Source organism: Spermophilus citellus (genome assembly GCF_964194105.1).
Source record: "Spermophilus citellus genome assembly, chromosome: 8".
NCBI classification, from domain to species: domain Eukaryota; kingdom Metazoa; phylum Chordata; class Mammalia; order Rodentia; family Sciuridae; genus Spermophilus; species Spermophilus citellus.
Window position 1 is genome coordinate 20,365,181 of NC_138189.1, and position 13,130 is coordinate 20,378,310.

At 35.5% G+C, this 13,130-nt stretch overlaps 1 protein-coding gene across 2 annotated transcripts in view; it reads left to right on the forward strand.

Annotated features, from left to right (window-relative positions):
* The first annotated feature begins 469 nt into the window (after positions 1-469).
* TBC1D19 (TBC1 domain family member 19) overlaps positions 470-13,130 on the forward strand; it is a 146,475-nt gene continuing 133,814 nt past the window's right edge. The window contains exon 1 of one of the 2 annotated variants that reach the window (XM_081303212.1): positions 470-878. In XM_081303212.1, coding sequence (XP_081159338.1) covers positions 780-878 — 99 coding nt within the window. In that variant the 5' untranslated portion in view covers positions 470-779. The remainder of the gene's footprint in view (positions 879-13,130) is intronic. The other variant, XM_081303211.1, reaches the window with a different exon arrangement.

Below are 13,130 nucleotides of genomic sequence, written 5' to 3' on the forward strand. Positions count from 1 at the left end.
TTGAGTTGATGATACTTTGTAGAAAACCTACATATATATGTATGTATATGTATGTGTGTGTGTATATATACACACAGTTAGTTAGTTAGTTTTAGCTGTTAGATGAGAAGAGACTGTCTACTTACTCCTAGCATATAACTAGGCAATAGGTTTGGAATGCTAGGAATAATATATAACTAGGGAATAGAAAGAGAAGAAAATGAAATAAAATCGAGTGCTCTCTACAGTCTAGGTGCCTTCAGGGTTTTTCCTCAGGTAATCCTTACAGGATCCTGTGAGTTGGCTCATTTTACAGGGGAGGAACCTGGGATCTCAAGGGCACACCCCGTCAGACCCTGGGAAGTCCAGCGGGTCGTTTGCCCTATCGTTGCATTCACAGCGCTGCGGAAATTGAGAAGCGGCAGAGCAATGATCCTGTAGTAAAACAAACACACATCTCTCTCGGTTCCCCTTCCGCTTCCGAGACGTCGTAGCTCGGGAGGCCAGGGCTTCTAATGTCGCCTTTCAACCACAGACCAGGCCAGAACAGTGAGGTGAAAGTTACAGCCTTTCCCTGGTCCTTTTCAGCCGGCGGAACCCAGGTGCTGGGGGCTTCAGGCGCGGAGGGGACCCGAGAGGCACGGACACACGGCCCGGCAGTTGCCTAGTAACGCCCGCTGGAGGAGTCCCAGCGTAATTAGGTCCCAGAGAAGTATCCCCGGCCCTGAGCGCGACCCGGTGGCGCGTTCTCTCGGTGCCCGTGGTCAGTCCCCGCGGCTTGGCGGGTGAGGGCAGGGGAAATGTTGCAGGAAGAGTCGGATCTGTCCCTCATTATTGCCCAGATAGTCCAAAAGCTTAAGGGCTCCAATCTGTACGCTCAGCTGGAACGGCAGGCCTGGGTAAGTGGGGCCGAGGGGGAGGCTGGGGCCGGGAGGGGCGCGGGGCCGCCGGTTCCCTCGGCGCTCGCCTCACCCAAGTCGGGTCTCGCCTCTGCTCTCTCCCGCTGGACTCTAAAATCTCCTCTATCCGGGCTCAGCGCAGGCGTGGGATGGAGATTTCAAAAAGAAGGGTGGGGCGCATCACGCCTTTCTTCAGGCCCGAGAAGAGCCGAGGCTGCTCATTCATTAATCTGTTCTCGTCTAATTCATTCAGCTGTTTATTAAAAGTGGCCTGGACCACGGCTTCCCTCACTTTTTTTTTTTTTTTTTTTTGCCTTGTGGGTGGATTTGGGACCTAGGTGCTTTCCCCTCACCCGGTCTCTGTATACTTTGTTGCCCTTTATCTTCTCTGCAGTGATTTCCCCCCTATTAGTCCACCCAGCCTTTATTAATTTGTAATGCGGTAGGCTCTGTGAATGCATAGATTAAGAGACCTTCGCTTTTCATTGTTGTTGTTGTGTCATGTAAATGGAATCATAGACTATGTAAATTGTTTGTGCATGCCTTTGGTCATTTAGCATAAGGCTTTTGAGATTCATGCATGCAGTTGATATTTCAGTAGTTTTGTTCTTTTTTATTACTGAGTAATATTTCCTTGTTTGGATATCCCATGGTATTTGGGTGGATTACTGATTAAAAGTAAAGTTGATATATACATTCTAGAATAGCTTTTTGCTTGGATATTTTTCTCTTTTTTCAAATACCTAAGAATGGAATTGTTGAGTCTTAATGGCCTCTGAGCTTTTCCTAAATAGCACTTTACATTCTCATTAGCAATTATGAAAATTGCAACTGTTCAGCATCTTTAATAGCAAGCGATGATGGCTTTTTATTTATTACTTTTGATTAATTCATTTTATTTATTACACTCCTCTAGTAGAAGCATAGTGGTATTTCCCTCGTTAAAAATGACATTAAACCTTTTTCATGTGCTTGTATCTTCTGTGGTGAAATAGTCTTTTCAAATCTTTTGCCCATTTAACGTTTGTGGGTGTTTTTTTTTTTTTATTGTTGAGTTGTAAGGATTCTTTTTGTTGTTGTTGTTTAATTTTTTAAAATTGTCAATGGACTTTTATTTATTTATATGTGGTGCTGCGAATTGAACCCAGTGCCTCACACATGCTAGGTAAGGCTCTACCACTGAGCCACAACCCCAGCCCAAGGATTCTTTATATATGATACAAGTCTTTCATCAGATATTCATCTTGCAAATATTTTCTCCTAGTCTGCACTTTGTATTTTCAGCTTCTTAACTGGAAATTTCAAAGAGCAAAATTTGATAACATAAATTTTTAACCATTTCTTTCTTATGATTTATGCTTTTAGTGCCCTGAAAGTCTTTGCCTAATGCAGAGCCTCAATTTTTTTAATGTTTGTTTTAATAGTTTTATAATTTTGGCTTTTATGTTTAAGTCTGTGATGCATTTTCAGTTAATTTTTTTTTAAACAGTGCAAGGTAAAGCCTCCCTGCTTTTTTATTCTGAATGAACGTCCAGAATTTCCAGTACCCATTTGTTTATAAGCCTATCATTTCTCCATTGATCTCCTTGGCAACTTTGTTAAAAATCAATTGTGTCTAGTGCTTTCTTTATTCTGTTCCATTGATCCGTTTGTGTTTTATTATGCCAGTACTATGCTATCTTGAGTTTTGTAACTTTATAGTAAACTTTCAAATCAGGTCCTCCAACATTGTTTCTCTTTTTCAAAATAGTTTCTAAAATTTATATGGCAAAGCAAAGGACTTTAGAATCAATTTTTAAATTACTACAATTCTCTTTTAAGATTTGGATTGAGATTATGTTGAGTCTGTAGATTAATTTGGGGAGAATTAAAATCAAACATGATATTGAGTTTTCTAGTTCATGAACATAGTTTATCTTTTCACGTATTTATATAATCTTTATTTTCTCTTCTCAGAGTTTTGTAGTTCTAGTATACATATTTTGTATACTTTTTATTTAGATTTTTCTCTAAGTATATCATGTTTCTGATACTATTTTGAGTAATAAGTTTATCATTTCAATTACCAGTTGTGTATTGTTAGTATACTGTAATATAATTGATATTGGTCTATTTACTAAGTGCTTAATAAAAGACTGAGACCTTGCTGAACTTACTCGTTAGTTATAGCACACTTTTCATAGTTTAGGTAGGATTTTCCAGATACATGTATCGTGTGCAAATAAAGACAGTTTTGCTTTATCTTTTCTATCTGTATGCCTTTTATTTCTTTTTCTTACTGTAATTGTGCTACATAACAACTCCAGTGCAATGTTGTATAGATGCTTTTTATCAAGTTGAGCAAGCTATCTTCTGTTCCTGGTTTTCTGAGAATTTTATTATGAATGAATGATAACTTTTGTTAAATATGTTTCTTGCATGTGTAGAGATGCTTATGTGATTTTTTTTCCTTTCAGTATGTTGGTAAGGTGAATAATTTTGACTGACTTTGAATATTTCACCAATTTTGCATTCTGAGATAAATTGCACTTTGATATGATGATTCAGTTTGCTGATGTTTTGCTGAATATTTTGTGGTTTTATTCATTAAATATATTGGTAGTTTTCTTGTAGTGTTTTTATCTGGTTTTGATATTGAGTAATGCTGATCTTATAAAATATAAGTCGGAAGTATTTTCTTTTCTCCTACTTTTTGGAAGAATTTGTGAAGCATTACCTTTATTTCCTCTTAAAGTGTCTTATAGAATTCCCAATGAAGTTACAGGGATTGGGAGTTGTGTTTTTTTTCCCCCAAAAATGTTTTTAATAAAAAATTCAATATAAAAATATATGTTGGACTAATTAGGCTATGTGTTTCTTCTTGTAAGATTTAGTAGTTCTTAACGTTTCAAAAGTTGTTCTCCTAGAAGTAGAGAGTAGAATAGTGGTTACCAGAGGCTGGGAAGGGAGGGGGATGAGTGGGGTTCACTGAAAGGCACAAAAATGCAGTTGGATAGGAGGGTTCAACTCCAGTGTTCTGGGCTGCCTGTGGTTAACAAGGATTATCCAAAATGGTTAGAAGAGAGGATTTTGTATGTTTGAACAGAAATGATAAATGTTTTGAGGAGATGGATACAATTTTCTTGATTTGATCATTCCATATTGTATACACGTGTCAAAACATCACAGCATATCTCATGAATATGTACATTTATGTGTCAGTTAAAAATAAAAAATAAAAGGTGGTACTTAGTCTACATTATCAAATTTATTCACACGAAGTTGTTTATATCCCTTTATTTCCCTTTGAGTGATAGCTCCTCTTTTATCCTTGATATTGTAATGGTATTTTATCTTTTTTTCTTAATTAGCCTGCCTAGGAAGTTACCAATTTTATTGGTGTTTTCAAAGAGGTAGCTGTTGTCTTCATTGTTTTCCTGTTTTCAGTCTTTTAGTTTTTTTAACTTATTATGGTGTTCTACTTGCTTTGGGTTTAATTGCTCTTTTCCTAGCCACTTAAGTGGAAATTTATATTATTGATTTGATACTCTTCTTCTGATATAAAACTGTAAATTTTCCTCTATGTTTTAGCTGAATTAAGATATATTCTATTGCATTTTCACTTAAAAAATTCTGCTGTGACTTTATCTTTGATTCACAGCTGTCTAGAAAAACATTGTTTAATTTTTAAATTTTAGGGGATTTTTGCTGATACCTTCCTCTGATTTCTGGTTTAACACTATGTGCATGTTTTCAGTTCTTACAAATTTGTTAAAGTTCTGTTTATAATAGAATAAATTCTATTTTGTTGAATGTTTCACGTACCCTGAGAAGCACTTTCATTCTGCTGTTGCTGTTCTATATATTCAATTAGGTCAAGTACTAAAATTGATAATTTTGTTCAAGGTACTTTTCTATAAATGTCAATTAGGCCAAGTATTTAAGATGGGAAATTTTGTTCAAGAATTCTCCATGTTTACTGAGGCTGGGGCTTCAGACAGTATAGTCAGGAGTCAGGCTAGGTTTGGGTTTTGTTGTCATTACCCTCAGGGTGCCACAGGTTTCAAATTCCTTCAGTGGTGGGCTTGTGTTACCTTTTACTTGGAATGGTCTTGGGGAATGGGTGAGTGTGTCTCAGTATTTGTGTGTTATCCTCACCTTTCATGCATCTCTGCTTGCCTGTCTGTTACTTAGAGGGAGATCTCTCCCCATGCCTTTGTTCTTCCCCCAGCGGGGCTTGACTCTTTATTCTCTTGTCTCAGTCCATGTGCTTTGTCCTGGGAGTGGATCTTCCTCACCTTTGGCATAACCAAACTGTGCCTTGTATCTATGGCAGGTATTGGGTGAAAGAGAGACCTGCCCTTCCCTAGTGTTAATTTATTTCTGCTTTGTATTGATGTCGGATCCTGGGCCCAAGAGATTTTGCAACTATTTCACAGCATGAGAGGAAAGTTTGGTCAATAAAATAGTTTTATGCCTATTCTACACTGGCAGCCCAGCCCTTCTTACATATTTGTGCCACAAAAGTGTGCTGTCTTTGAATATTCCTGCTTTCCCACAATCTTTCATGAGTCTGGTGGAGACAAGTGGAAAAGAGCATCCAAATGAGCGAATTCTCTTCTGCTTTATGAATTCTCCCAGCTACTCCAAACTGACATGCTGGCCCACACTCGGTGCGTGTTCTTGCTCCCTTGTAGGGTAGCCCCCTTTTCCTTCTGTGCTCTGCCAAAGGTGAAATAGTCTGGAGTCCTGTCTGTCCTTTGAGGAGATTGTTATTCTTGGAATTTAGTTCATTTGTTTTTTTTTTTTAATGGGTACAAAAGCTATGATTTTTGTTGATTATACTATTTTATCCTCATTGTTAGACTGAGAGTAACATTCTCTTAGAATGGTTTTCTACAATGGAGTTAGCAGAATAATTTTAAGATTGCAGCTATGTCATGAGAGAGAAAGATTGGTGTGCGATTCTCTTTCTTGTAATATCTTTGTCAAGCTTTTTATCAAGGTTATGCTGGCCTCATAAAATGAGTAAGAAAGTGTTACCTCCTTTATTTCCTATTCTCTGCAAGAATGTTATGAAATTTGTTATTTTTTAGGTGTTTGGAAGAATTCTCCAAGGAGGCCAATGTCTAAAGTTTTCTATTTGGGAAGTTTTCTTTTTAACTGAATGTGCTTTTTCAAAAAATATTTTTAGATGTTGATGGATCTTTATTTTATTCCTTATTTATATGTGGTGCTGAGAATTGAACCCAGTGCCTCACTCATGGTAGGCCACAACCCCAGCCCCATACTTTATTTTTAGAATAGTTTTAGGTTTACAGAAAAACTAAGCAGAAAATGCAGAGTTCCCTATCTCCCTCTCCCTTGCACATAGTCTTCTCTATCATTCACATCTTACATTGGTGTGGTACATTTGTTACAGTTGACTAGTATTGATATATTATTTGTCACTAAATTACATTAAGGTTATACTTGCCTTGCTCTGGGTTCAATCCCCAGTACTGCAAAAACAAAACAAAACTAAATAAATCTGGCCATCAAATGCATAAAAAATATTCAACATCCTTAGCAATCAGGGAAATACAAATCAAAACTATACTGAGATTTCATCTCACTCCGGTCAGAATGGCAATCATCAAGAATTAAACTAATAATAAATGCTGATGAGGATGAGGGGAAAAGGTACACTCATTCATTGTTGGTGGGACTGCAAATTAATATAGCTATTCTGGAAAGCAGTATGGAGAATCTTCAAAAAAAAAAAAAAACTAGGAGTGGAACTTCTGTATGACCCTTCTTGGTATTTATCCAGAAGAACTAAAAACAGCATACTATAGTGATACAAGCACATAATTGTTTATAATAGTGCAACTCACAATAGCCAATATATAGAACCAGCCCCGGTGCTGGTCAATAGATGATAAATGGATAAAGAAGATGTAGTGTATATACACAATGGAGTTTTACTTAGCCATAAAAGAGAATGAAATATGATATTTACCAGTAAATGGATGGAACTGGAGAACACATGCTTAGTGAAATAAGCAAGATTTAGAAGATCAACGGTCGAATGTTCTCACGTATATAAAAGTTGGAGCAAAGTAAGTAGGGTGGGGTGGGGTCAGATATCATAACAGTGAAGTAGGATATTGAGGGGGAGGGAAGAAGGGCCTGAAAGGGGAGAAAATTCAGAATAAATTTGATAAAATTATAATGCGTACATGTACAATTGTACTACAGTGAATTCCACCTTTAAAGCATCTATTAAAAATATAAAGATGAGTGCAAGGTAGACCAGTAGAGTAGGAGAAAGGGAATACAAAGAGGGAGGAGGAAAGGGAAATGGGGAAACTGGGGACTGAATGGAGTAAATTAAATTTTGTGAATGTATGATTAAGTCAGAATGAACCCAATTATCATGTGCAATTATAATGCCCCAATAAAAGCAAAAAAATTTAAAAAATTGTCTTATATTTTGGTTCAAGTGCACTATCAGGTGTGTTTTGCAGATATCTCCCAGTCTGTGACTAGTCTTCATTCTCTTCAGTACCTTTTCTGAGTAGTTTTAGTTTCAATAAGTCCAGCCTGTCAGTTTTTTCTTTTATGGGTTGTATATTTCACTAAACTACAGGTCACCTGATTTTTCTCTTGTGTTATCTCCTAGAAGTTTTATAGTTCTGTTTTATGTGTAGGTTTATGATTCATTTGGAGTTAATTTCTATGAAAGCTATAAGGTCTGTGTCTTATTGTTTTTCTTTCTTTTTCCTTTCTTCTCTCCTGCTCTTCCTCTTTCATTTTTTTCTTTTTCATTTCTCCTTCCTTCCTTTCATACATGCATGACCAATTGTCCTAGTACCATTTGTTGAAAAGATTGGTTTTTCATTGAATTGTCTCTACTTCTTAAAAGATCAGTTAACTGTATTTGTTTTGATCTATTTATAAATTTCTATTAAGTTCTGTTATTCTATTTGTGTATACTTTTACCAGTTCCACAACATTTTGATTTTTTAACTTAAGTCTTAAAGTTAGTGGTGTTGATCTTCCCGCTTTGTTCTTTAATATTGTATTGGTGAGTTTTAAGTAACAGATTCAGATATAATAGATATAGGAATATTCGGATGTTCTATTCCTTCTACTGTCTGTGTTGTAAGTTGTGCTTTTCAAGGAATTTATCCATTTAAGTTGTATAAGTCATTGGCCAAAAATTTTCTAGTAAATTTTAATTTTGTGTGTGTGTGTTTGAAGACTTTTTTAATTTCTGGTAATGATGATTGTGTTGTGTGTGTGTTTGAACAGTTTTTCTAGGGGTTTATCATTTTTTTTAAATCTCATCAAAGATTCAATTTTTGGTTTTGCTGATTTTCTATTAATTTCAAGTCAGCTTATATTATTAATTTCCTCCCACTTTTTTTTGTGTGAGTGTGGTGGTGCTGGAGATTGAACCCAGGAGCACTTAACCACTAAGTCATCACTGGTTCTTTTTATTTTGAGACAGGTCTCACTAAGTTGCTTAGGGCCTCACTAAATTGCTGAGGCTGGCTTTGAACTTCCAGTCCTCTTGCCTAAGTCTCCTGAGCTATTGGGATTTCAGGTGTGTGCCATTATGCCCAGCTAATTTCCTTCTACTTCCTTTGCGATTGATTTGCTATTCTTTTTCTAAGTCTTTAGATGGAAGCTTAAATTATTAATTTGAAGTCTTTATTTTTTTCTAAAGTATGCAGTGAAGATTATAATTTTCCATTTAAGCACTGTTTTTAACTGCATCTCACAGTTTGAATGAGTCATGTTTTTATTATAATTTTATTAAAAATATTTTAAAATATTATTTTTAAAATTTAACAGTAGTATTATTTTGAAGTATATTGCTTAATTTCTAAGCAATTGAGATATTCTTTTTATATTTTTGTTGTTTTTTATATTTTTGTTGTTGATTTCTAGGCTGAGGCATGCTTTGCCGATTTGCTTCCTCTTCTTGGTTTGTTGAGGCTTGTTTTATATAGACACTTTTGCTGAATGTTCCATGTGACCTTATAAAAGTATGTATACTGTCACTGTTAGATCAGATTATGTATATATATCACTGAGGTCAAGTTGCTATAATTATGATATTCAACTCTTATATATTCATATTGAATTTTTTTTCTGTTATTTCAGCTAATGAAAGAAATGTTAGAATCACCCACCATGGCTGTGTATGGTAGTCCTCTCTTATCCATGGGGGATATGTTCCAAGACCTCATGGAATGTCTAAATTCAGATAGTACTGAATCCTATATATACTATACTTTTCCCATACATACATAATCATGATAAAGTTTAATTTATGTATAAGACACAGTAAGAAATGAACAATAATAACTAATCTTAAACTAGAACCATTTTTTGGATAAAAGATTTATTCTTATTGTATATCTTAGCAACATCAGTGTATGATTTATTTTTTTTATTGAGAGATTTCACCTTTTCATTTAAAGGAAGCACTTTATGGCTTCCCTTTACCATGCCTGAACTGCCAACATCAGTACTCTTGCACTTTGGGGCCATTTTAAAGTAAAGTGTGGATTACTTGAACACAAGCACTGTGTTACTGTGACAATAGATCCAATAACCCATGTGGCTACTAAGTAATTAATGGGTGGGTAGCATGTACAATGTGGATATATTGAACAAAGGGATAATTTGCATCCCAGGCAGAATGGAATGATACAAAATTTCATAATGCTATGTAAAATGGCATGCAATTTAAAACATGAATTCTTGTTTCTGGAATTTTCCATGTAACATTTTTGGATCAGAGTTTACTACAGGTAACTGAAACCATAGAGGATAAGCGGGAAACTACTCCATTTCTCTATTTTTCCTTTAATTCTTTCCAATTTTTGCTTTTATTTTATGATTATTTTTATTGGTTTTACATAGATTTATATTGTGATATGTTCCTTTTGAATTAATCCCCTATCATTATGAAATATCCCTCTCTATCTTAAATATGGTTCTTGCCTTAATGGTGTTAGTATAACTACATTTGCTTTCTTTTGGTTGTTAGGAGTTGTATGGTGTGATTTTTTTCCATTCTTTTTTCACCCTCTTTGTGACTTATTATTTAAGGTGTGTCTCTTGAAAGCATCCTCTAGTTGTTTTTAAAATCTAGACTGACAATTATAGTCTTTTAATTGTATTATTAAGTCTATTTATATTTAATGAATTTACTGATATATTTGGTTTCCTATTTCTCATCTTAATATTTTCTTCTTACTTGGTCCATTTGCTTCTTATTTTTTCTTACTTCACTATTTTTGATTATTCAATAATTTTAAAGAATGTATTTGATTTTCTGCTATTAAATAATTGAAAAAAGTATGCATTCCTTTGATTCATATCTCTGCTCCTTCATCTATTCCGATAACTCTTAAATTTGGTCTTTTCATGTTATCCCATAATTCTTGGATGTTCTGTCAATGGTTTCTTACCATCTTCTCTACATGTTCAACTTTTCTTTCAAGATTATATATTTTGTCTTCATTTTCTGAGGTTCTGTCTTCCAAATGGTCTAGTCTGTTGGTGATGCTTTCTATTGAATTTATAATTTGGTTTACTGATTTCTTCATTTAGAGGATTTCTGCTTGGATTTTTTTTCATGATTTCTAACTTGATTGAAGTGGTCTTTCACTTCCTGTATTTTTTCTTTAATTTCACTCCGTATACTATCCTTTACTTCATATGTCAAATTAACTACATACAATCTGAACTCTTTCTTGGACATTTCTTCTACTGTGTTATCAGTGGCTTCTGTTGTTGAAGCATCTTGGTTTGTTGGGGTGCTTTATTCCCTTGTTTTTTCATGTTGTTAGTGTGTTTTCCCATCTAAAAGTATGAATCTAATGCAGGATAAATTCTATCCTTAGACCTATAGTGTCCCTGAGGTTTCCAGTGCTTCATCCTTACTGGTGACACCAATATCAACAGCACCCAGTGTACACAATATATAGCCTTAAACCTAATAGCTCCCACTAAGGAGTCTGCTGCTTTCTCGCATTAAACCAAAATGATGAGTTCAATAACTATCTATAGTACAAATAGAATATTTGTTAAAATGATTTACAGTTTCAAATGGTGGATGAGAGAGCAGAGGTGGTGCAGTAGCAATATTAAGAGGAAGGAAGAGAGAAGCTAGAAGTAAAAATTCACAGGAAGAGTGGAAGAGGAGCTGACAGAGATTGGCTGTTGATTGTTGAAAAGTTGGAAAGAAAATCCAACAAAATAGACAAGAGACAGGAAGAATACAACCAAAGAGAAAAAAAAATTAAAGACATAAGAATAGAACAGAAATGCAGAACACCATTCATATATCATCAGCAGCAACCACAGAGGCAGCGTGGGACGCCAGGCAGTGTGGGAATTTGGGTCCAAGGTAACTGAGGCCGTGCCCAGAGAAGACACCTCCAGCAGGCAGCAGCCTCTGTGGCAGCCCAGGAAGAAGGCCCCGGGCAACCCCTGGTTGGCAGCTGTGGCATCAGAGGCAGTGGCAATGGCGGTAGTGGGGTAGGCAGGGGGTTGATCGACCTCTTGTGTTATTTTTGACGTGCATTTTATGTATGTATACTCCAAATCCCATAAGACATTGCTATGAGTGTTTTGTAGTGTTAATATTTGGTGAATATTTTTTCACTCTTAACCACGTTGTTATCCTTTTTATTATTTCCTCCTGCATTTCCATACTTACTGTAGGATTCTCCTTCTAAATTGGTAGTAGTTTTCTTTCAGCATAATGAGGTGTCATTCTGTTGTCTTCTGTCCTACTTGTTTTCTTTTGAGAGGTCAGATGTCACTGATTTCATGTATGCATGTATGCCTCACATCCATCTGGCTGTTTTTAACATGTTCTTTCTGTTTTTGGTTTTCAGCAGACTAGTTAAGATGTACTTTTTGATATGGTATTGTCATTTGTATTATTATTTGCTTAATTTATTCTGTTTGGAGTTTTGGGACTTCTTAAATATAGAGTTGAAACCTCTCACCAATTTTGGAAAACTATTGATGATTATTTGTTCAAATATTAATTCTGCCACATTTTGTCTCCTTTCTTTCTGAGTCTCCAATTTATACATTAGCTCTTTTCACCAAGTACCACATTTTCTAATAACTTCTAATTTTCTATTATTATTGTTGTGATTGTTATTATTATTTTCTGTTCAGTTTGGATATTTTCTTTGACCTTTAATTCATTAACCATATTTTAAGCTGTTTCATATTTCTGGTATATCCATCTAATGGGTTATTATTAATATTGTATATTCTTCAGTTCTAAAATTCCAAATGGTTCTTTTTTTATTGGTGATAAAAAAAGAATTAGGTGAAATTCTCTATTTTTCATCTATTTTATCAGTTTTTCCATGTTTTTCCTCCTCCCCCTTTGGTAATACTGGGCTTTGAAACACTCAAAATTATTTTAAAGCTTTCATCAGCTTAATACCAGTATCTGGATCACCCATGGATGTCTATTTTTATTCTCTTAGTTTTTTGTGTGACTTTCTTGATATGACTTAGTTGAATGCCATGTAATCTGTATGAAAAAACTATGGACCCTTCAGATGATATCTTCCATTATAGAGCGTTCACCCTTCCCACCAGGGGTCAGAGAGTCTTGTGATCAGTTACATTAATCCAATTAGGGGATATACTGAGTCTGGGGTTTAGTCTCAGGGTCAATCTTTCTTTGGTTCTTTTTTGTCTTTTCAGGTTCTTCAACAAAGGATTTGAGATACCCTGTAGATTTTCCTCCCACTTGGATCCTGAACTCTCTCTACTTTCTCACTGTTTCCCTGCTTAGGTTTTTCACCTTCCACCACACATGGTTCCAGTGTTCAAAAAAATTTTGTGAGGAGACAAACAACTGTGTGCTTAAGACTTCCAAAGTCTCTGCCAAAGCTTGACTTCTGCCTTGGTAGCCATGCACTGGGTTTTTTTTTTTTTTTTTAAACTACTCTTTTTTTTTTTTTTTAAGAGAGAGGGAGAGAGAGAGAATTTTTTTTTAATATTTATTTTTTTTAGTTCTCGGCGGACACAACATCTTTGTTTGTATGTGGTGCTGAGGATCGAACCCGGGCCGCACGCATGCCAGGCGAGCGCGCTACCGCTTGAGCCACATCCCCAGCCCCATGCACTGGGTTTTGTTCTGAGTTTGACCCAATTCTCAGGTCTTGTCCATGCTCAGAATAGGCTAATAATCCCAAAGAAAATGTTGCTATTGTAGCCAGTTCATCTGTCAAGATT